Source organism: Rhipicephalus microplus, chromosome 9, assembly GCF_043290135.1.
Source record: "Rhipicephalus microplus isolate Deutch F79 chromosome 9, USDA_Rmic, whole genome shotgun sequence".
NCBI classification, from domain to species: Eukaryota; Metazoa; Arthropoda; class Arachnida; order Ixodida; family Ixodidae; genus Rhipicephalus; species Rhipicephalus microplus.
Window position 1 is genome coordinate 41,544,832 of NC_134708.1, and position 22,247 is coordinate 41,567,078.

Below are 22,247 nucleotides of genomic sequence, written 5' to 3' on the forward strand. Positions count from 1 at the left end.
GTTGAGAATTCATACTTTGCAGTGAAGGGTTTAATTTTCACTCGTGCCTTGACTTTAGCCACCAATCAGATAACCTCCTTCTTCGTGAACTATATACGTCTTACATATAGACGAATCTGTAAATCCACAGCATGTACTCAAATCAACACGTGAATGGAAAGTCAATTAAGTTATTACAAAGTTAAGTTTAGGAAACTATGAGCTGGAGTGGTTTGTTACTATCACTTTATTCATGCAGGTCGATGCAGAGTCAACGGGAGCATATAACCACATGGATGTGCCGTTCAATGTGTATATTAGGAAACTCTACGCTCCAGCTACCACGGCTGGAGTGGTTTCTGGTAGGTGTACTGTGCCACGGCTCCTTCAACCAGGCGCAATATTTGGCCGCACAGATCCGAAACTATAGAGCGTCAAACGCTGTGACTGTCTCACCTGGTAATGCATTGCGGAGAGTGGGCTAGAAACTGTTGTTGTTGTTGTTCACCTATTTATCGTGGCGTGCTTCGCGCATGATTTCACACGCGCTGGTTAATCTGGATATGAGAAGTAGAACAAATGCGCAGACGCCCGTGTCCACAACCTCCGGTCATTACCGGCGTGTGCAACTGAACCAGCTGAACGGAGTGCGCAGATGGAGGTGAAAAAACTCAAAGGCACTCACGTTGGCTTACACTGAATTCGGCATAATACTGCACAAAATATTGCTTTCACTTGCAACAGCAATAGGTCATAGACGTCTTCATGAAATGCTTTTCCGAACTTCCCCAGTCGCTGCTGTTTCGCAAAAGCCTCCACTTCGTGCCGAAAAGGGTGACATCGGTCATATCTCTAATGATTTTAGTGCTTCTACTCTCTCTAGTACGTTGTCACATCTGCTTCTGGTGGCGCTGCCATCGCTATTGTCGCACATGGCGGCGTGCACAGATGGGTGTTCGCGTCGTGCTGTCGCGAGCCGTGTGAACACGTGTTGATCAGTTTCAGCGTCGCTACATTCGTACAAAGACAATGAAGCGTCCGGCCAAGTCAGCAAAGCCAATGGTACTACTGCTACCAGATGCTTTCGTTTGAATGCAATTCTCGAAGATCATCAGTGCAAGCGTGGTGATTGCGGCTGCCGTTTTTACAGCTGTCGTCGACATGTGTGGTGCCCGGGACTGTGTTTTTTTCTTTTAGACCTATCCTTCTTTCTTATAGACACGCCTTGCCTTACTGAGTGCTTTATCGTAAGCTTCGGCATTAAGCCTTGTGTCGTGGGCATCGGGCGTCATTTGCAACGAGCCAAATGCGCGGTCATATCTCGAGCTGTCGTCTGTAGTTTTCGAACACGCGACGTTGTTGACGGTATTTGCGAAGTGCTCTTTCCCGTTTGGTGTGTAAAGTTTAGGCGAAAACGGTCAATTGGTTGAGTCGGACCGTGTGGCGTCAACGATCACGACATTGTTTACACTGTCGACTTTCCAGCGTGGCACGTCATGGGACCCCTGAGCGCGACGGTTGGTTACATAGCAATTGATCGACCGCTAGATCTGTTTGTTAATGTGGGCTAACGTTAAAAGCAACAATGTGCGTCGCTGCACGGTTAGCTTGTGTACCTGTACTTGTGGTAACATTACTACACCAATCAAATGACCGATTTGCCATTGACCGTTAATTGACAGTTAACGTTAATTGGTAAAGGCGTTGAGTTGACTCAACCAAATGACCAAAAAGCAGTGTGCCGAACCGGAATTGTAACTCCGGGCTTACTGCATTGCACTAAAAGAAAGGAAAGGCAAAAGAGATTGTGCCCAGAAATGAAACGAAGAACACGAGAAACATACTGTAGCCGGTCAGTGCCTGTTCAAAACTTCAGTAAATTGGCTTGCCCTGTAAAGATTCTTTTGTTGTTCGTTTTGCTGCACAACTTAGTCATAGCCCCGCAGGCTTAATTTTTGGTGTGATGCCAAGCTAAAAAGTTTCACAAATTGTCCTTTCATTGGTGTTTGCATGATCTTCAGTGCTTAGCGCCTCCTAATTCCTTAACTATGCCTAAATCATAGGTTCCAAGCTCTCCTGACTTGCTTTGCATGCTGTCTCTCTTCCTTCATACCAGTGAGTGTACGATGGGGTGGATTACAAAGGGGCAAGAATCTATGTTCGTCAATGCGCGTCATAACCTTGAACACTTTTTTTTTCTTTGAACTTACAACTTACTACCAGTGTAATCCCAAGTTTACTGGTGTAATTCTATGCTTTGATTAATTCTAGCACAACAAAGTGCAGCGTGGGCATCTCAAGGCATAGGGCGGTGGCAGCAGTTAGCTGTGCAGTGCACTGCCCCCAATTCAGCCATCGATTGTGGACTTTGTGTTTAAGAAGCTGTCATTTTTGGTTATGGCATCTTTTATCGAGAGAAGCGAGCGAATTCCAGCCGAATTAAAAAATTATTTGGAAACTCCAGGCTGCATGCGAACGGTATAATATTTAACTCACATGAGCTTTTTTTTTTTTTTTAATGGGCCAAATCCATAACTGAAGCTAGCTCAAATAAGGCTGTGTTGACACATACATACTCTCAACGTTCATGTAAAACAGTAATGATTTATTAATAATAATGAGTAATTTATTATTTTTGTTTTAGAATAAAGTTGAAAGTATGTATGTGTCAAATACAGCCTTATTTAAGCTAGTTATGGTTGTCGATTTGGCCCATTTCAAAAAAATGCTATTCACATGTTCTCAGGAGGCTTGACTACTGATTGGCAGCGTTTTCTGACCGTTTCTGACTAGGTCTCATTGAAAGGTGCCAAGTGTCCTTATCAGTTTGTGACAGCAATCTTTATGATTATAATGAAATAAGATCTTCATGTACGTAGCACTCTAAGGGTCCAGCTTGTGAACCATCCGCTGTCTCATGTCAAAAGGTCATGCAATGGTCAATACATGTTTGAAACAAGTCTAGTAATTCTCAAAAGCAGTGCAAAATAAACTGACAAGGTCTAAAGTAATATAAACTGCAAAAATAGCGATGTAGTTATCAGAATAACTTACCTAAAATTATGAAAACACTTCTAAAATATCTGGCCAGTACCTGCGCTGTTTTAAAAGCCAACTCCGGCGATTTTTCGAAGTCAATGGATTTCAATGAAATTTGCTGGATACATTCCTTTGCAAATTTCTGTCGTTTATGCCAAATTACAGGCTTGAGAGATGCGTTGATTGTTTGCAAGTGAATTTTAAAGATTGCCTCGAAAAGCTCACCTTGCTTGCCAGAATTCTTGGCAACACTGTCTGTGTGACGTCATGTTTGACATGTCAATTGAAGTGACGCAGCCGATGGCATTGCTACTTCGGTCACTACAGTGTTTACTGTGCTGTCCATAAAGCGACGGCGTCGGCGTTGGGCACAGGTATAGCACAGGAAAGCTTTTTTCCTTCCTCTTTGGTGTTTCGCCGGCGCTTTGCTGGTCTGGATTTCACAGTTTTCATACCACGCACCCTCGGGACCAGCCTACCGCCTCCAGTTGTTACCAAACAGTACGTCATATGCAGACAGGGCGCCCGGTCAGGTTTCGGTTTAACACATTTTTGCTTATTAAAAATTATTCTCAGATTTCCTGAGCATTTCAGCTATTGGGCTCAAGACAAGAGTGTCTCATGAACATAAAAACACCATTACCTTGACATGGTCGAAAAATCGCCGGAGTTGACCTTTAAAGAGGGTGCTACCGTCACTGCAAGTGCGCAATTTCCAAGGGAATCGTTGGGTTGTCAGGGCTATGCACTTCCTCAGGTTTCCCTCTTGTGGAGTTGCCTGTAGCTTAGTATTTGGAACTATGCCAAGGTCAGGGTTGCTACTGGTGGCTACTTTTTGCCAAACTGGTGAAATTGAGAGGCCCGTGGTGACTTATAGTTATGAATGGCAAATTTTTGGCAATTTTCATCTTGGGTCCTGACTGAGTTATGCATTCTGTACTCAGTGTCCTTAAAACGATTGGGCGACAACATTTTCAATATTTTTCATAGTTTTAGACCCATCAGTAGAAGGTGCACTTTACGTGTGATTCAGTATGTCTGTCCTGTTTCTTCAGTGTATCTCCTCAGTTCAACTGCATAGATTCTGGAGGCACTGGTGTGTTCGCCAGCAACCTTCCATCAAAATTTAGCTCAGTGGACTGCTTCGTGTGCCGCGAGATGGTGGTGTAATGCGAGGTTTTTAGGTGCTTTAAGGGCTTTAAAGTTATTTAAAATTCCGCTTCTGTAGTGGCTAGGTGACGGTTAGGCCGCGCATTCTGACCACAGCTCATACTGTCCTGAATAGCTTGTTGACTTCACTGCTTTAGTACCCCGTAACTCCCCATGTAGAGTTTAACTTTAATTAACGTACTTCCCTGGCTGGCCAAGAGGTCGGCTTCTTTGGGCAGCCATCAGAAACTGCACCAAGGGGAATGTGTAGCGTAAGCATTACCGCACAGAAAACGTGGTGTGGGCATTGCGACAGTTACTCGGTACTTTCTAATTTATTTCTGTTGTTTTGTAATTGGGTTGTTCGATTATCGTTCGCACTATTCCACTACAATGAAATTCTCGAAACCTACAGGAAGGCTACGCACGCCATCTCTTTCTTGTAGTGACTGCTTCGATCTGTATTCACTACAACTGAAACCATTACAATTTTTTTTACGAGGCGCTAGCATCCAGGGACGCTGCTGGTACGTGGATGTTTTTTTTTTCAGTGCCCCCATGGTGAAGCGGATGATGCGACTGGCATTGAAAAATGTCAATATAATTTGGGTTGTGAAAAGTAATTGGCAACCTTTATTTCTAAGCACGCCACACATATGTAGAGTGGCAACTTTATTGTTGAAATTTTAAGGAAAATGGCGACTTTTGGAGACTTTCCGCTCATTGTTTGGCGAATTTCACTCGAAAGTCAGTGGCAACCCTGGCCAATATGTATATGAGAACTGTATTACCTCTGTCTTGACCGCAGAATTAGTCTTACTTCATGAAACACTAGATTTAGAATTCTTGTGTCACTGTTGCAACTGTGGTGGCTTAACTATTCCTCCTCCACTTTTTGAAACTTCAAGGTGTCACAGCGAGCCAAGATGGTGCCATCCAAATCGAGAAAGCCTCCGCCAAAACCGCCCTCACCTGATCCTGAGTCAGAGGATGACTTAGAGGATGAGGAGGACGAAGACCTAGACTACTCCGATGGTGACCAAGACATCTCTCAGTTTATGGGTGGCCTCGACGACGACGATGACGAACAAAATACGGAGTCTGGGGCAGGCCAGAAGCGAGCCGTCGAATCTGCGGCCGACTCACAGGCTTCCAAGAAACTCAAGAAGTCAGACCTGTACAAGCCACCAACGGCGGAGGAGCTCAACAACCTCAAGGAGGTTGAGACGCTCTTTCATTCGAACCTGTTTGGCCTGCAGGTGAGATCGTCAGTCTTGGGAGGTTTGTTGGCTGAGCTAGTTACTGTGGCGGCCTCCGAGCCACTCTTTTAAATGTTGGAACAGTATACTTTTCTACAGTCTCTTGTATGCATTTCTCCATGTAGCAATATGGATTTTCTGCTATTAGTTTTTGTCGTCTTGAAACTTAGTGTGATAAAACGTTAAAGTAAAGCGAATGTGGGACTATCATTATTGACACTGGTGCAGTAGCCTTAAGTGTGCAATTTAGTTGCTTAATTGTTAATAAAAGTTTATTTAGGCTTTTAATAACCAAGACTCTCGCATTCGTTCTGAGAAAATTACACTCTTTGAATTGTTCATTAGTACGAATGTCTTTCTAATGGATGAGAAAATGTGAATGCGATAATCATCAATCGCTGTTTGGTCTGGTATGCATAAAAAATGTTTTTAAAAATACAGCAGCAGTAAACTCATTGTAAGCTTACCAAAAAATAATACTGAAGCAAGCATGCAGAATTACTCCAACAAAGTAAACACCAAATAATTCTGCTTTATATTAGCTGCATTTTTATTATAAGTGTAATTTAAACCTTTAGTGACAAAGTGCATTCACCAAGTTTGCTGTTTCTTTTATCTTTCTCTTTTTTCTATTCTTAAAATCTTATGGCAAGAGTTGAATCGTTGGTTGTGTACTGTCTCGCAGCTGTCGGACATGCTGAAGGAGATCACTCCGAAAGAGAAGCACAACCACCACTTCGACGCCTGGCTTGGTCTCTTTCGAAAGACACTCACAACTATTCCGTCCTGGGACCACCCTCGAGTGAGTCAACCTTCTGTTTCTGATAATGTGTGATCTCAGTCGTTGAACTTTCTGGAAACTTTACCAGAGGTCAATGTACCGGAACGGAATGAAAACTGAGAACGAAAAACAACTAAAAAAAGCATTATTTTTTTACCTGAACGAAAACGTAACCCAAATGTTATAAATTATTCGGTTTTGGAGTGAAACCGAACTTTATAAATCGTTTTGCGGTTTAAATGAAAACTTGACGATCTGGGACAACCGAGGTCACGCAACCCAAGCAATAATGAGAGTACCGTACCAGGACGTATCTTAGGCAGGAATCGCAAAGTAGCAATGTGTTGAAATTGTACAAAAAATGAAAACAGTGGCAACCAGCGGTCTTTGTATTAACCCAAGTGCACTTTCGTGCGCCTGTGACACATACCAAGGTGGAGAAAGCATGCTTGGTGTTGAAGTGTGTTTTATATGAACAGCGGTCTCACATATGAGAGGTACGCTCGTTCATGGGCTGCTCCTGAGATCACACTCAGCTGACGCAAAGCGTTGGGCCTGCTAGGAAAATTCATAATTAAATTTCTAGAAAGTCTACTTTAATGTAGAAGGGCACTGGTTTGCACTGATTTGTAGCTAATTGGGGTACAATCAGTTGTGCTCATCCAAAAACGTGGCTGGAACGGGTCCAACCCCGCCCCACTTTCGTTGGAGGAGTGTAAGTACAGCTAAACAAATATTTTTATTGTTACTCAACAAAGATTTGCACACAAACAAATAATGTTATGAACTGTTATAAAATATTTCTTCTTTTTCATCCCGGAAGAGAAACAGAATAGAATTTTTTTTGGTGGAATGAAACTAAGACGGAAACGGAAAGCATTTTGTTTCGTCACTCTGCCAGACATAAATCCTGCCCTGGTATCTGTGGGACCTATCAGTGTAATGGTTCAGCTGGCACGATAGATGGTGGCCGATACATGGATTTGCCCAACGTATTGTTCTGATGACTTTGAACGACATTTTGACTAGTCATATATATTTATTTGTTTTGATATTTGTAGTGTATAAGCACAGTGTAAATGTGCACACTAGTGAGAGTTTCCTTTGAGCAACAGAAGCACATCTCGAAGACGCCAGAATCTTCACAAGATCCAAGGAACATGTCATAGCCACTGCATTTTAGACAGCACTGCATCATATGTAGTTAGAACCAGTCATAGCTATAATGCTGTGCTGGTTGCAGTTATATGTATGATGCAAGAATGATAAATTGATAAGAGTATTCCAGGGACCTATTCACTTGTTGCTGGGGAATCTTCTGTAATAAGTCTTTTGAAACGAGTGCTTCTGAAATAGGTCCGCCTTGTGTTGTTTCTTGTGGTGTAAATTTTACATGATAGAAATTTTTTTTTATCGTTAGCAATAACTGCATGAAATTCAGTCTCTGAGATAACATAATTACACCTCACAAAATAGTTTCTTTTAAGGGAACAGACTGGTCTTTGGGACTAAAAAGTGACAAAAAAATTCATTTTTTAAAAAGTGACATATTTGGTTTCTGCAAGTATTTTTCTAGTGTCTCTGCAAAATTTCACACACCAGGAAGGGGTATGTTTCTTGTAATATCATTCTAACTGTCCAGATTCTTGGTGCTGTTAACATGCAGAACCTGCAAAAGATAGGGAACCGACTTCGAGGCTTCTTTATAATTTGGCAGCACCTGTGTTAGAAGCTCTGCTACGGATTTATGAGCACCTTTATGAGGATTGCAAAACATTCACATCATGATTGTTGATTTTCGAAGAAGCTGTGTGTTTTCAGTTTTTTCCATTTTTCTCAAAAAAGTAAATTTACGACTGTTAAATTTTGAGGCCTCAATATCTCTTTAGCTAGGGCAGGTGCAACAATAATTCTTTTTGCAATGGAAACCTGTATGTGTGTAGAATATAAACATGGAAGCAGAATTTAGAGCACAAGTCTTTTTAATTAAATACTCATCAAAATTGTAACACAATGCCAACTACTTTTGAAATTGGATAGTTCATTTTGCTGTAAAATAACCAAGAAAGGCCTAAAAAAAAACTCTTGCATACTTTCAACCTATAGTCATTAGTCTATGTTGGCATATCTTAAATATCATTTTTAAACATTTTTCTATCTATGGTGGCCTTAAACAATAGGGGGTGAACTTAAGTTACCTCACGAACAAGATAAGTTATAGGAAAACTAATTAAATACTTGCAATCAGCAGAAAAACTGCATAATCCTGTGCAGTTTGCTCAAGATCACTGAATAAACAAACAAAAAAAGTTTAAGAACAGTTTACCCCTTAAAGGGGCCTGGCAGTACTTTTTCAAGTAGCTATGGAATCGATTCACTAAAGGAGCTTATTGCCTCACAAATCCACTGCCGCAGAAAGTTTTAAAATCTGTCAAGTACGAGCGGAGTTGCAAAGATTTGTTGCGCTGCAAATGTATTCTCTCTTCTCTTGTCCCAACTAAAGCGCTTGAAGCTAAGCAAGGAGAGATGGCAAGGGGAAAAGAAAAACATAACACATGCCTCGTGACCTTGAGCACTCTTTCTCTATTTTTTTCTTCGAATACACCGCTTTTCAGTGCCACGGCACGTGCACATGTGGACAAGTCACGGCCTCCCTCGGTGATTCCTGTCACGAAAGAGTGCACCATGTTCAAATCAGCCAATGGCGGATACAACGGCTGTGACGAGTGATTTTTGCGCTCCATCCGACATCTGCCGAGAGAAGAGAAAGCAATTTTTAGCTGACTTTGAGAATGTATTGTGAATTCCCGGCCGCATGCTGAGCTATAATATATGGCTCGCATCTTCTCAGGACGCTCTACTACCGATCGGCAGTGTTTTCTGACCATTCTCAAGAAGTGTTGCAGCAGCCTTTAAGTCGTTTGCATTTTTTTTTCATTTGTTCATGTCGTCCCAAAACAAAGATATGATTATGAGGGCTGCTGTAGTGGAGGGTTCTGGAAAATTTTGGTATCTGGTGTTCTTTATTATGTACTGATATCGCACAGTACACCAGCCTCTACCGTTTCACCTCCACCAAAATGCGACCGCTGTGGCCGGTATCAAACACGCAACTTTCGGGCCAGCAGCCCAGCACTGTAGCCGCTATAGCAACTATACCAACCTCGCAGACTAGTTTGTGTTTAATGAATTGCTTTCCTTTCTGCCCTGTCAGGACAATCCTGAGGCGGTGCTCAAAAAGGTGGCAGTGCCGCTTCCGACTGAGTTGCCACGTGACCCAAAGTGCCGCTTCCGGTTTGTGCCCCCCAACACCGTTCAAGTGGTGGGAAGTCACGCCTTTGGTGGGGCCGTCGGTCCGGATGCCGTCGTAGACCTGGCATTGGAAATGCCTGTGGTGTGTACCTGGAAAGGGCTAACCCTGTTATTCAATTGTGTGGTTGAGCTATGAAAACAGATTAGTAAGTAAAGCCTCTATGAGTTTCAGGTCTTGGTGGCGGCAGTGGCACACCGTATTTTCTAGCATATGACCTGCCCCTACATGTCAACAGCACCCCCAACTTTAGCTCTACAAAAGAGAGAGAGAGAGATAGAAACCTGGCACATTACCCGCACCCCTCTGTTTTAAGTATTTGTTTGTTTGTTTGTTCGGGTTATGTGTGAGAAAATATGGCAATTCGCAAAAAAAAAAAAAATATGGCACTGATGAGGCTACAGAAATGGGTCTGCATGCAAATACTAGGCTCTCAAAGGTGCACCAGTCACAAGCACGTTTATATGCTCCGTTTTTCTATAACTGATGATTTCTGGCTTGTGGGCTTGCTGGCGATCAGCCATTTATAATGTGGAAACGGCACCTTTTGTCGAAGAAAATGAGCCCTTAAGTATACGCTTCCTACCTTTAGTCAAGGTCACTTGTGATTTCATTGTTGCCTTTCAGTGTTTTTGTGCCTGTTCATCATTGTTGCCTGTAGCAACAGATGCGCTGCACTGGTAGCACATGTATGAAGGACCCATTTCCGTCATGGAGAGAGAAAAAGGTTGGGATGGGGTATTGCACAATGCAACAGACAGAAAAGTACTGGTAGGTCATGCACTGTCATGCTGGGCTTCGCTAGGCCCCATTTTTCCAATAGGGGAAGAGACCCTCAGTTTTTTTTTTATTTATTAAAGGGATATCTATTACAAGTCTTACTCGGTTAGTTCCGCACATCCTCTTTGCATTGTTCACTTGAGTGAAGAAATGAAGAGAGCGCTTGCAAGCTGCATGTCCGCTTTGCCTTTGCAGCGTTCTTTTGAGCAGCAGTGCAGTAGGGACATTTAAGGCGAGCTCAGTAGCATCGTTGGGGAAGAGGAAGGATTTATCAATGATGTGCGCACAGAATGTACTGAAAATGTCGTCACTACACGTGGCAATGTGCTCGTGCACCTTGCATAAATCACATCGTAGACTCGAAGCCTCCTTCCACACCCTAAGGTTCCTCTAGGCTTTCACCGTAGAATTCTTAATAAGAAGTTCTAAGTGTCCGCCATAACTTTTATGGCTGTCTGAATCAACATAACTCTTTCCGTTGAGTCAGATAGACTAGAGCTCTCGATGGAAAGGTTTCTGTTCACGCTGACGTGGGTGTGGGACTTTTCTCTCTCTCTAAATTGCCAGGAATGCTTTGAGAAGACAGACTTCTTGAACCAGCGCTACCATGTGAAGCGGGCGCTTTACCTCGCGGTCATAGCATCTCGTCTCCGGAAGTCGGAACTGGTTGAAGAGATGGCATTCAGCACTCACCGCGGAGATGTCGCAGCTCCAACATTGCTGCTGAGGCCATCGGGTAAGCAATTGCCAACGTGACGGTGTGTTGGGATGTTGCCGTATGACAAGTGTTCAGAAGCATGGAATTCGTTTAGACTGACAGATTATGCCTTGCGAACACTTTTTAATTTTTCCATCAACTGTTATTCATTTAACCGTACAGTCTAACCCATTTACAGTCAAACCTGAATATATTGAAATTGACAAATCGCCATAAAAGTTTGTTGTAAAAAGGATCTTTAATATGCAGGTTTGGTATGAAAATACGGAAAGTAAATGCACAAATTAAAGAAAAGCGGAACTGAAGGCGGAGCTAACCTACTACACTTACTTAGTGGTAAAAAGCTCCGTTATTATTGCGATAGCAATTATATGGGCACTCTGGGCGGGATTTTGTCATTGCCACCATGTTCTGTAGCAAGTCTAACTTGACAACATGCCCCCGCGCATTGTATCTTTTACAAGCTGGTAAAGGTGTGCGAGCGCTGCTGAAGCAGGAGTTTGCGAGTTAGGCGGCAAATGTAAAGCCCACCCGGCTGGTAGTTTACATTATGTAAAGGTATACGTTCCGTAAAAACCCGCGCGTGCGCAGATCCTTTTCCGAATCTGGTAAGACGGTACCGCAAAGAAGTATACGTACAAGCTAAAAGCCCCTAATAATGAGCGCTCGCTCTTGCCTGGTGCGCCTTGCGCGCCGCCGCCACTTTGTGCTGCTTTGTCAGTGGCGGGACACCCACGGAAGATGCATGCTTGTTCCAAAATGATGAAATCCGGGGCAATATTCCTAGATTGTACGTGGGGAAAATTTGTTATATCAAGGTTATAGCAGGCTTAACTGTATAACGAACTCAACAGTGCCGCAGTAAATAGTCGTTATTTCAGTAGTTCGTTGTATATTATATTGACCTGCCTGTAAAAACGTCCACCTTGTGGCCAAGCCGCTTTCTTTTTTCGTGTGCATTTTTTTTTTTAAGTCTGAACAAGCTGTCTGCTGACTAGTTAGGTATTTTCTCGTGTTAAACGACGCTCGTTTTCTCACGAGTGAACCACGTTCGCAATGAACTCGTGCCGTTCCACTGAAGTGCGCGGTACTGCCACGTCAAACCAATCATCCGTGGTTGTATACAGCACGTTGCCTACTCGGTTCTCGCCGTCGCATGCCAGTCGCATTTGAGTCCAATGTATGTGCGCGTTTGTGTGTTCTTTGCACATGCTTCACTCAGGATCGTGCTAAGGTGCGGTGAGTAGCCTGTTCATTTAACCATAGCCTCCTCTATGATTTAACAAAACGAACAATTTTGCGAGCAACGCTCGCGAGCAGCCTTGCACGACGCAGGGGCAGTGAACTTGCGAACGGCGCCTTGACAAGCTTGTGCTACCTTCACTCCGCCAAGCAGCTATCTGCAGATGACTGGGATAAGGTTGCCGGTGATGAGCTAAAATGGCATGTTCATCGCCACCGACCACCTGGCCATCGCCCTTTTGGATGCTTATTCCTTAAGTGCACGGAAGTCGTTATCACTAATCGACTGGTGTCTGCCGTTACTGAAAGGTGGAAAACCTTTTGCAAAACCTTTTGCGGCACACTGTGGTGTCGGAGAGTTGAGCGTTGCAGTGAGCTCTATGCGACAGAAGTTATCGCTTCTCGCAATTTTAAAGCATTGTTGGTTAATCATCGGCGGTCGTTGATGCAGGCAAGGGCATCAGAAAAGTTTGCCGTGCAAAAGCTGAACGCAAGTCTTCATGCTGTCTTCTATTTATTTTAGTTTACTTTTACCCTCTCGCTTTCGTTCTGCCGGTGAAGAAATGTCTGGAAAGTGAGCGACCTCGTTCGCTACGTCCGACATCTGCGTGCGGTGCCCGCCGCGGCCTACGATATCTTTATCGCAAGTTTCAAGGGGTAGCATAGGGAAATCGTAAGTGCACCGAAATAAAGTAGTTATAACCGATAGATTGTTATATCTGGGATCGTTATAAGTGTGTTAGACTCTATTCGAATTTCGCACACTTCTGTGAGGAACTCTGGAATGATTCGTCTGTTCAGTTGACTTACTCATTGACTGAATCACTATCAAAGTACATGTGTGTCGGGTATGAGGTTGTCAATGTTAAGTACTGTTAAGTGGCAAAATAAACGAGACAGTGCAGTGAAATGATATTCCTTTGTTATTTGTATAATAAATTATAGAAAAGAGTTACAAGTGGGAAGAAAAGAAAAATGCTGAGCATGCAAATACATTGTCAAAGAGTTCAGATTAAAGGTAAGCTAAGAAAGTCAGTGTCCACAAACTACAAAGAAAAGTTTATCTCACAGTTTGGTCGATGTCAGAGTGTCGTGGTGGCACTGCAGTGAAGCCTCGTCTCCACCGGGTCTACTGGCTTGGGTCCGGAGCCCAACTGCCCTAAGACCCTTGAACAGCTCGGCACTTACGTCTTCTCTCTGGTGTTCTGAAAACCAGCCACCTCGTTTTCCTCTTTGTCCTCCTTCTTGCTGCATTCAGAGCATTTCTTTTGTTTCCTCCTCTTTTTTTCTTCACTTTGATGGACTTCGTGAGATTTCGATTTCGAAGTTCCACCGACACAGGGCAGCACACCAGTCCAACAGTTACAGTCAGTACTCATGACAATGTGGGAACACTTCATATAATTAAGGAAATACAAGAGGAGGTTTCTGTGTTGTGAACTTCCCCTTGAATTGCACATCAGAAACACTGCTTTGAAAAACAATGCATTCTGTCATTATTCGTTCCTTGAACTGTGCTTGTAGTGCAGTGTGTAACTTTTTTTTTACTATCTTGAGTATAATACACCAAAATTATGATATATACAGGGAACCTATTGAATTGCCCTCAGTGCTCTTCTTGATATGCTGAAGTTAGCTTTTGACTGAGTTGTTTGTATTTTGGCCAATTATCTTGTCAATTAGGTTTCACTTTAGTAACAGTTTTTGAAATGTTTCTTTTACACAAACATGCCTCTACGACCAGGTGTTAATGCAGGGTAGTGTTGTAATGTTTCTGAACTAAGAAACATTTTGTGTGATATTTGTTCGATGTGAAATGTTATATTTCTATTAAACCAGAAACATCAGGAGCCCCATGTGCTCTAAATGATCTCTTATTTTTTGCGAAGCGCCAGTGCCAAAGCACTGTGTTGTAGTGGTTCAGAGCTCCCGTTCTCTGGAAACCTTTCACAGGCCAAGCTTGGAAGCACTTTCGAGTCCGACTGCTGCCTTACCCGTGCGCAGAGCAGTTCAAGGAATCCCGATTCGTTCCGGCACGCAGCAACCTGCGGGCGTCGTGGTTTTTCAAGGAACACCCCAGTGGTGCGTGAGTGCTCATGCTCGTGTTTCAATTTGTCAAAAAATGGAAGAAAAACACTGCAGTACAGAGAGCTTGTACCCCAAAAACAGTCATGTGCAAATGTAACATGAATGAGAAGTTAGTAAACAAGCGTTTGCAAGCGTTAGCCTGAGAACACAATCTCGCACAGTTGATTAGGTGGTTGCCAAAGGCTGTTTAGACCTCGCAATAAACGTGCAGTCCGAATTTATGCTGACATTGCACATGCTGACGAAAACAAGAACAAAAGAAAAACATGCTTGTGTCGGCGTCAACTCCTTCGCGTTTCATTTCTCCACGATTGTACTGCACGGCCAACTCTAAAAGAGAGCGCCAAGTTGGCACTTTTCAGTAGATTATAACCGAGCCGCCATGAGAGGTTCTCCAGATCTTGTTTGCAATAACGGATGTCTGCTTAGAACTTTGTGTAGGACCCTTCCTTGTCTATTAGTGATAAAAAACTGATGCTGTAATACAGTTGAATCTGTTTATTGGGAACTATAAAGTACCATGAAAAGTGGTGGCTATATCAGTAGTTCACTGCATATGAACTCACCAACTCACCCTTCAGAATGTGTGCAAATTTCAAACCAGATAACTTTCTTTTTTGGTAAATCAAAAATTTAAGGGCTAATTTCTCTGTGTTAGACATAATATTAATTAGAAGTAACAAACAATGATGCCAAGTACTATATAAAATGTTAATTTTAGTAACTATGGTATAAATAAGAGGAATGTAAAATGTGATGATAAACGGAAGGGTTGCTAGTGCTCTGCAGTTTAATTGCTAAGTGCTAACAGTTCTTCCTGTGTCTAGATAAGCCTTTTCGTTTCTTGAAGCAGCACTCATTGCTTGCTTACCATTGAACTGTGCTGCCTTTGCAATGAGTTGAATGTGTGCTACTGGAAGAGTTCACAATAATGCCTGCGAAGAAATTCTTCCAGGTGTCTTCAAAATTCATACTTGGCTTAATGGCTTTTATGGCTGTGCGTCAGCCCTAGCAGGCTGACCAGCTGGGTCCTTGTGTCCAGAGAAACGCAATAGATGGAAGACTGCTTAATTGCAGTGGCAACAATGAGCTTCCTACGAACGACACCCACTCCAAGTCCCCGTAATGCTCTGGCGTTCCTGCACAAGAAGGCCATAGCACATTGTGGCGTGTCAGCAACAATTAGTTGTTTCCTAATTAAAGCGTTCACTACTCTTGCTGTGATATTTCTTGGGGGCCATGCTGCTCACAGCCAATTGACCAACAGAGTTTAGTGCTACTGCATTATACTCGTACATTGTTAGATCAAGGTAATGTCATAATGTTACGACATGACATCGTGACTACCTTTTTTGCTGCCATATAGTGCGTGTGCATGTTTAATTAATTAAGATTATTTTGAAGTTGGTCAATCACCTGTGAACACAAAGCATCCAGACTCAGTGCAGTGGAACTAACGACAAGACTACCAAGAGAGTGGCAGTGCCTGAGCTTGAGGCTGACGTCCCTTGTTTGCTGCACACGTCGCTATTTTTTATAACAAAGACTCGCATTCAAATGATGCTACAGTGGAACCACTCTATAAGAGACATGCGCCGGAGAGCAGTTTTTTTTTGTTACATGATGTGTCTCTCATGTTAGGTGTCTCGTATAAGCAGGGTAGCGCATATGCATTTTCTTATCAACCCTTATTTTAATGTAGGTGCACTGGTGTCTACTATACCCATTTGTCTGTTACATCAGTGTCTTTTATAAAGGGGCTTGGCTGTATATGTATTAGATGTTACGTTACGACATACAGTTTCACCCACATAAATGAATTGTGTATATTGGACATTTGCCAAATTCTCTTAAAAAATTTTTTTAGATACAAAGTATTTTATACAATTGAATCTCATTTATTGAAACCTTAAGGGTCCAAGAAAATATGTTCCATTCAACGAAAGTTCCATTTATTGAGAGGTGAACAGGGGTGCAGAATACAAATACGAAAAAAATCATATCAGAGGCATTTGTTCCATTAAGCAGCAGCTTCATTTAACAAATTTTCGTTTACCGGGTGTCCACTGTACACTCCAACTTTGATATAATGAGCCCGGATATAACGAAATGTCCATTGCAACGAGGGAAATTAAAAGCACTCTTGCAATAGAAGTAGGGCTAGAAATATACCTTCATAATGAATTTTCGGATATAACGAATTACTTTTTTTTTGTAAGATGAAATTTCGTTTTAAGGAGATTTGAGTGTACATATATCAAATTGCCTATTATATAAAAATTTTTGTGATCTTCGGATTTATCACATCTGAGTCCGACGGCACATTCTACATTTTGCACTGTGATTTGTTGAAACGTTTTTGCCTGCTGACTGGTTTAGTCGGCTAGCTCATCTGGTCAATAACTTCTTTTCTCCATGTTTTTTTATCGAAAGGCATTTCTGAAGAGCTGCCGTCGCCGCAGTACAATGCTTCGGTGTTGGCCGACATGCGCATGGTGGCCAATGCGAAGTTTCTCACCGAGAAGTTGGCACAAGCTCCAGCCCTTGTCGATGCCACCCGTCTGCTGAAGGTGTGGCTGAGGAAACGTCACCTTGACCAGGTGAGACGGTTTGTCTTTCAACTTGAGGGCGTCTGCTCTATGCATGGCTGGTGCAGAGAGCCTAGCTCCGTATCCAGCTGTATACAGTCGTATCATGCACGTGCTAACGCCCCCTTCTCGTAGCGTGAGTAAGTGCAACTATGGAAGGTTTGGGCGAACAAGGCAAAAGACAGGGTCAAAAAACAACACTTCGTTGCTGCGCCAGCAATACACTCAAGTTTCATTGTAAGGAAATGGCATGTAATGCAAAAAATAACTTTGTTATACCCAAAAATTCTTTATAAAGGTATATTCCTAACACTGTTCTTCACTTACTTCGTTATAACCAATATTTCGTTATATTTGGGTACTTTATATCAAGCTTTTGAGTTTAATTCGTAAATGTTGCTTCGAGGGATGGTCTGCTCCTTGTAGAAAACAAAAGCAAAGTTTACTCCTTCGATTAATAGGTGGCTGGCAGGTCACTGCGGGTTTAATAGAGAGAGCGCCAGTAGATGTTATTCTTCAAAAATTAATCCTATGAGCAACTGTAAATCTTTTTTTTTATATGTACCACTCCGCCGTTGAAGTGGAGCTCACTGCAGTGAAATGCACTCGCTCATATAGACTCACTGGGTCTGACCATGTGCCCTGTGAATTATGTTATTTGACTTGTGTGAAAATTGCAATGTTCTTTTGTCCAGGGTGCCGGAGCCTTCTCAGGTTTTGCTATGACGCTGTACCTTGTTCACCTGTTGATGAAACGCCAGCTTAGTCCAATGATGAGTTCGTACCAGGCTGCGCGGTTCACCCTGCTGACTCTCTGTAAGAATTTAACCATTAAGCTATTTTAAAGAGACTGGCATTGTGCTGTGATGAGATTGTTGCAAAATAAGTATGCACATTAGCTCACTGTGTACATACTCTCACCTACAATAGTTTGTTTAACACTAGATTTGTAAAGAATCTGAACTTCTAAGGTGCCTGAGCCTACGGCAGTGTTGAATTGAGAGTTTCGAATTCTGTATCAACTTTTTCAACGTTGCCTATTGAACCGCTAATGTATAGGTGCCTTGTTTGAACAAGGCCCATTTTCTGTTAAAAATGTGTTTAATAAAGTTTTGCAACCGACTGTATCTTTACTCGTATACCTGTCAAAAATTTGCAGCGTCATCCCGAGGTTGTACGTTGCTCTCGGTACAGGCTTGGCGCTTTGGCGCCTACATGCAAGCATTTTTATTTAAAGATATAAAACATTTAACATGCATTCCAGTCACAGTGATCAGAAACCGTAATTTTGTCTAATGAATGGTGCTTCGCGAACAAAACTTTAGCAAGTAGTTTGCTTATCATTGGTTCTATTTGTCTTCAGTACCAGCAAACTTTCAGTTTATTCATTTATCTTTACTTATCACTCTTGATTGAACGCCTTGGACGTCCGCCTCGGTGGATCAGTGGCTAGAGTGCTCAGCTGCTGACCAGAAGGTCGCGGTGGTCGCATTTCAACGAAGGTGAAATGGCGGAGGTCCCTGTACTGTGTGATGTCAGTGCATGAAGAATCCAGATGGTCGTAATTTTTGGAGCTTTCGACTACAGCGTCTTTCTTGATCATACCGTGGTTTTGAGACATAAAAACCCACATAATAAAAAAAAGCATTGAATCACTTAGACTTTTTCACGGCTCGTGCTAATGCTTCATGAACTATGTTTCAGTGCTGACTGAAGTGACAAACACTCAGAAAGGAATGGTCAATCATTAAAACAATCGAAAGTGTCATTTCACAATGACAACTATTATTGGAAATGAATGCTGCGAGTTGCTTTATGTGGATTTCCTATTTGTCCCTAATTTCTACTGGCACCTTAACGAAATCGAGGATACCACACAAGCAAGCTTGTATAGTCACTTTCAGTGCTTTGCGGAGGTTGTCATCTACAAAGCAGTGTTTCGACTTATTGTTGCCGAATCTGTCTGTTCGTCTTGCAGCGCGTTCGGACCTCAGCAAGGAGGACATCACGTTGTGCACCGAGTCAGTCGCGAATCAACCCTCACTAGAAGATTTCCACGCCAGCTATTCGCTGGTTCTCGTCGACGCTAGTGGCTTCCTAAACGTTTGTGCGCCAGTGAGCATAGAAGCATATCTCAGGGTGAGTGGCTTGCCCGACTGTCAACAAGAGCAAAATGAAATAGTTCACCGAATGTGAGTCGCTGGCACTGTGACAGTTTAGAAGCTTATTTTATCGAATAATGATATCAATATTTTTTGTTCTGTAGTGCGGCTTCTTATCTCTTTCACAGCGTAGAAAAATTACAAAATGATCAAGTCAGAATGCCACGTCTCTGCTCTCTGTATCTGTTTCTACTGCTCCACTTTTTCCAATTTCGACGTTTTGCGTGACTTTTGTAGTTTACTAAGTATGCACTAACTTGCCGGACAAGCAACTTTTATAAGATCAAGACAAAATTGAAAACATTGTCTCAGCTGATGTGATTAACAACAAGAATGTCAAATTGGGCCAATAAATGACCTCAATAATGTAGTGAAGCAGAGTGCAAGTTTGGCTTGTAGTACAACATGATTGTAGTAGAGGGACATGGTTTAAATTAACGAGAAAGTGCGTGACCTTGCATAACAAATGACTTCGCATTGTGTAACAAAATTGTGATTTGGCTTCATTTGTGAGGCATAGCTACAATTAAGAACCCAGTACACAATCTTGAATGACGACAAGACGGCAAAATATTCAAGGCACCTGTTTTTATTTGATACAGTGTTATGTAGACAGCAGATTATAAAGCCAACATGACATTATTTGTTGGCTTTAGGAATGTAGTTGATCTGCATGTGGATTGATTTGGCTGACAAAACATTGTGTATGTTGCTCCTTGCCTGATAGGCAGCTGTTAACAGGTACGCAGATTGCAAGTTTTTTCAAAACGACTCGGCATGGGTCTTTTGTTCACTGAAGAGGGCCTTGTAAGTGAAAGTTTGGTTGGGTGTGTTGCTGTTTGTTTTGCAGGTCAAGCATGAGGCTCGCCTGGCAATCACCTTCCTTGACTCATGTTCCGCAGACAGCTTCGAAGTGCTCTTCGTGACTCCGCTGCCTTTTGAGCGCACATTTGACTGCTTCCTGCTGTAAGTTGCCCGTTGTGTGTCTTTAACGCAGTTGTGTTGTACTTCTGAAAGTGCTGCGATGCAGTGAATGTATTGCCAGAGGGGTACTTCTGTGGGGCTTCTAAAAAGGGGCAGAAAGCAAGCTTATGTTCTGAGGAGCCCACTTTGAGAACCCCTGCGCGAAATGTTTTCAGTGAGAAGTCAGCTGCTCTGCATGCTTGTTCACCACTTCTTTTTATACGACTATTGTAGGCTTAACAAGGAGGACTTGGAGTCTGCAGTTGAGGCGCAGTCTCTCCGAGCTGAGCTGGCAGATTTCAGTGGCTCAAAGTCGAGGCCAGTTTCGAAAGCCATGTGCCAGCTCCTGCGCAAAGGCTTTGGCAACCGAGTTGATCTGGTGTCAACACGCATACTTACGCCATCGGAGGTTAGTGAACAGTTTTCTTTTTTTAATGAGGTATACTTCTTTTTTAATTATTCGTAGGTATTCATAGCATGTCACAGGGGTTTGGAGACTTTTATTCATCATGTCAATACTGGTGCGTTCAGCTTTGTCAGTTTTAAAGACACGATTATCTGTCCTGTCGTAATGTAATGTCAATCTCCATTTCTTACTATTAAGGGGCACCATCGAAGCAGTAGCTCTTGGTACATGGTACCATCGAGCTACTGGCACATGGTGCCTCTGCAACAATTGAATGACTTTCTGTGTGTAGTACCATCATTCACTATTTGCAAATTGTGCAATTTTGCGTACTCAAATTTTTGAAAAGTTTTTGATTAGTGTAAAATTTCTATTTCTGAAAAATGTCAACTTCCTGCGGTTAGGGTGTACCCCTGAAGCAATCACTTTTTTTTTATACACAGTACCATCGTACTACTGGAACGTGATGCTACTGAAGCAATCAATACATTATTCTAATGCACCATTGGCAAATTATGCACATTTGAGTACCTGAACTCTGATATCGTATTGCTGGGTATGGAGCTCTCATTTTCGAAAAACACCTGTACGATTTCTATGTGACCTCTGTGCTACAGCGAACAATACGCCAGCTTTTAAATTCCTTAATTTTTCTTCATTCTGTAGGTCTCTCTTCAGTTTGTTTCACAAGTGTCTTTTTTTTTTTTTTTTGCAGTGGAAGATCACTGAGGAACCTGCAGCCGTGCAAGAGTCCTTGGAGATTGGGCTCCTCCTTGATGCTGCACACTGCTACGCCACTGTGCAGCGTGGTCCGGCTGCGGACTCACCAGATGCGGCCGCCTTCCGACAGCTGTGGGGAGACCGGTCTGAACTGCGCCGCTTCCCGGACAGCAGCATTCTGGAAGCAGTTGTCTGGCCTGGAAAGTCCGCCTGTGAACGTCGCAGCATCATTCTTCGGATTGCGCGGCATCTGCTGTCGAGGTGCGAAATATGCGAAAACATTTCAGTTACCTCTTTTTAAAAAGCCAAAGCGTAAGGTTTTAAAGAAGTGAACTGTCAGCTTTGGCAGATAAGTATAAGTGGTAAGAACTTGACTATTGTATTTGCGCGATTGTTAATTGACTTAAATGTAAGTCAGCGCCAAAAAATTGCACACCAAAAATAGTACACGAGCTCATTTTGTAATGCAAATTTATTTGCATCAACAATTGACAGTTCAAAAATGGCGTGCAGGGCTTTTAGGGCAGCGTTGATTGTTGATAGAAGAGCTGCAAGTCAAAACAGCAGCGGCACTCCTGACGACAAATGACACCCTTCTAACAATTGGAAAAAGAAGGAAACAATTTGTTCTGAAAACAAGCCTGCAATACTGTCATAACCACACCACAGCATGCCTGATTCTCGTTTTTCCTGCCATTCCTTGTAGTCCCAGTTTAATTTCAACTTTTTATAAAATAGGTCAACCTGCAATTGTGTAAATAGGGTAGAAGTTAATTTAGATTGAGTAATTGACTTAATTAGCAACCTTATGGTGCATCTTGCAATTAACAAGTTGCAGCCAGCAACTTTACTAAGCACAACCACTTAAAATTGAAATTTGAGTGTGGTGCAGATATCAAGATCTACTAAGGAAAAGTAGCCTTATGGACATCAGTTTAACTGGAAGCCTCCGTACCTTTCTTCTCACCTTTTTGTTTTTTCTCTCTCTCTCTCTCTTGTAATCCCATGTGCCGTGGCTTAGTAGTTAATCTGCATGATTATGTCAGTGTGCAACTGTAAAAGG

General features: G+C 42.5%; 1 protein-coding gene across 1 annotated transcript in view; it reads left to right on the forward strand.

Annotated features, from left to right (window-relative positions):
• Nucleotides 1-885: 885 nt before the first annotated feature.
• Nucleotides 886-22,247, forward strand: part of Mat89Ba (nucleolar protein 6 Mat89Ba) — a 37,444-nt gene continuing 16,082 nt past the window's right edge. Inside the window, exons 1-12 of the mRNA XM_037415809.2 lie at nt 886-1,041; nt 5,076-5,426; nt 6,112-6,228; nt 9,422-9,601; nt 10,865-11,033; nt 14,211-14,339; nt 16,779-16,945; nt 17,629-17,749; nt 18,912-19,072; nt 19,946-20,061; nt 20,293-20,467; nt 21,180-21,445. Of these exons, the coding sequence (XP_037271706.2) occupies nt 1,009-1,041; nt 5,076-5,426; nt 6,112-6,228; nt 9,422-9,601; nt 10,865-11,033; nt 14,211-14,339; nt 16,779-16,945; nt 17,629-17,749; nt 18,912-19,072; nt 19,946-20,061; nt 20,293-20,467; nt 21,180-21,445 (1,985 nt within the window). The 5' untranslated portion in view covers nt 886-1,008. The remainder of the gene's footprint in view (nt 1,042-5,075; nt 5,427-6,111; nt 6,229-9,421; nt 9,602-10,864; nt 11,034-14,210; nt 14,340-16,778; nt 16,946-17,628; nt 17,750-18,911; nt 19,073-19,945; nt 20,062-20,292; nt 20,468-21,179; nt 21,446-22,247) is intronic.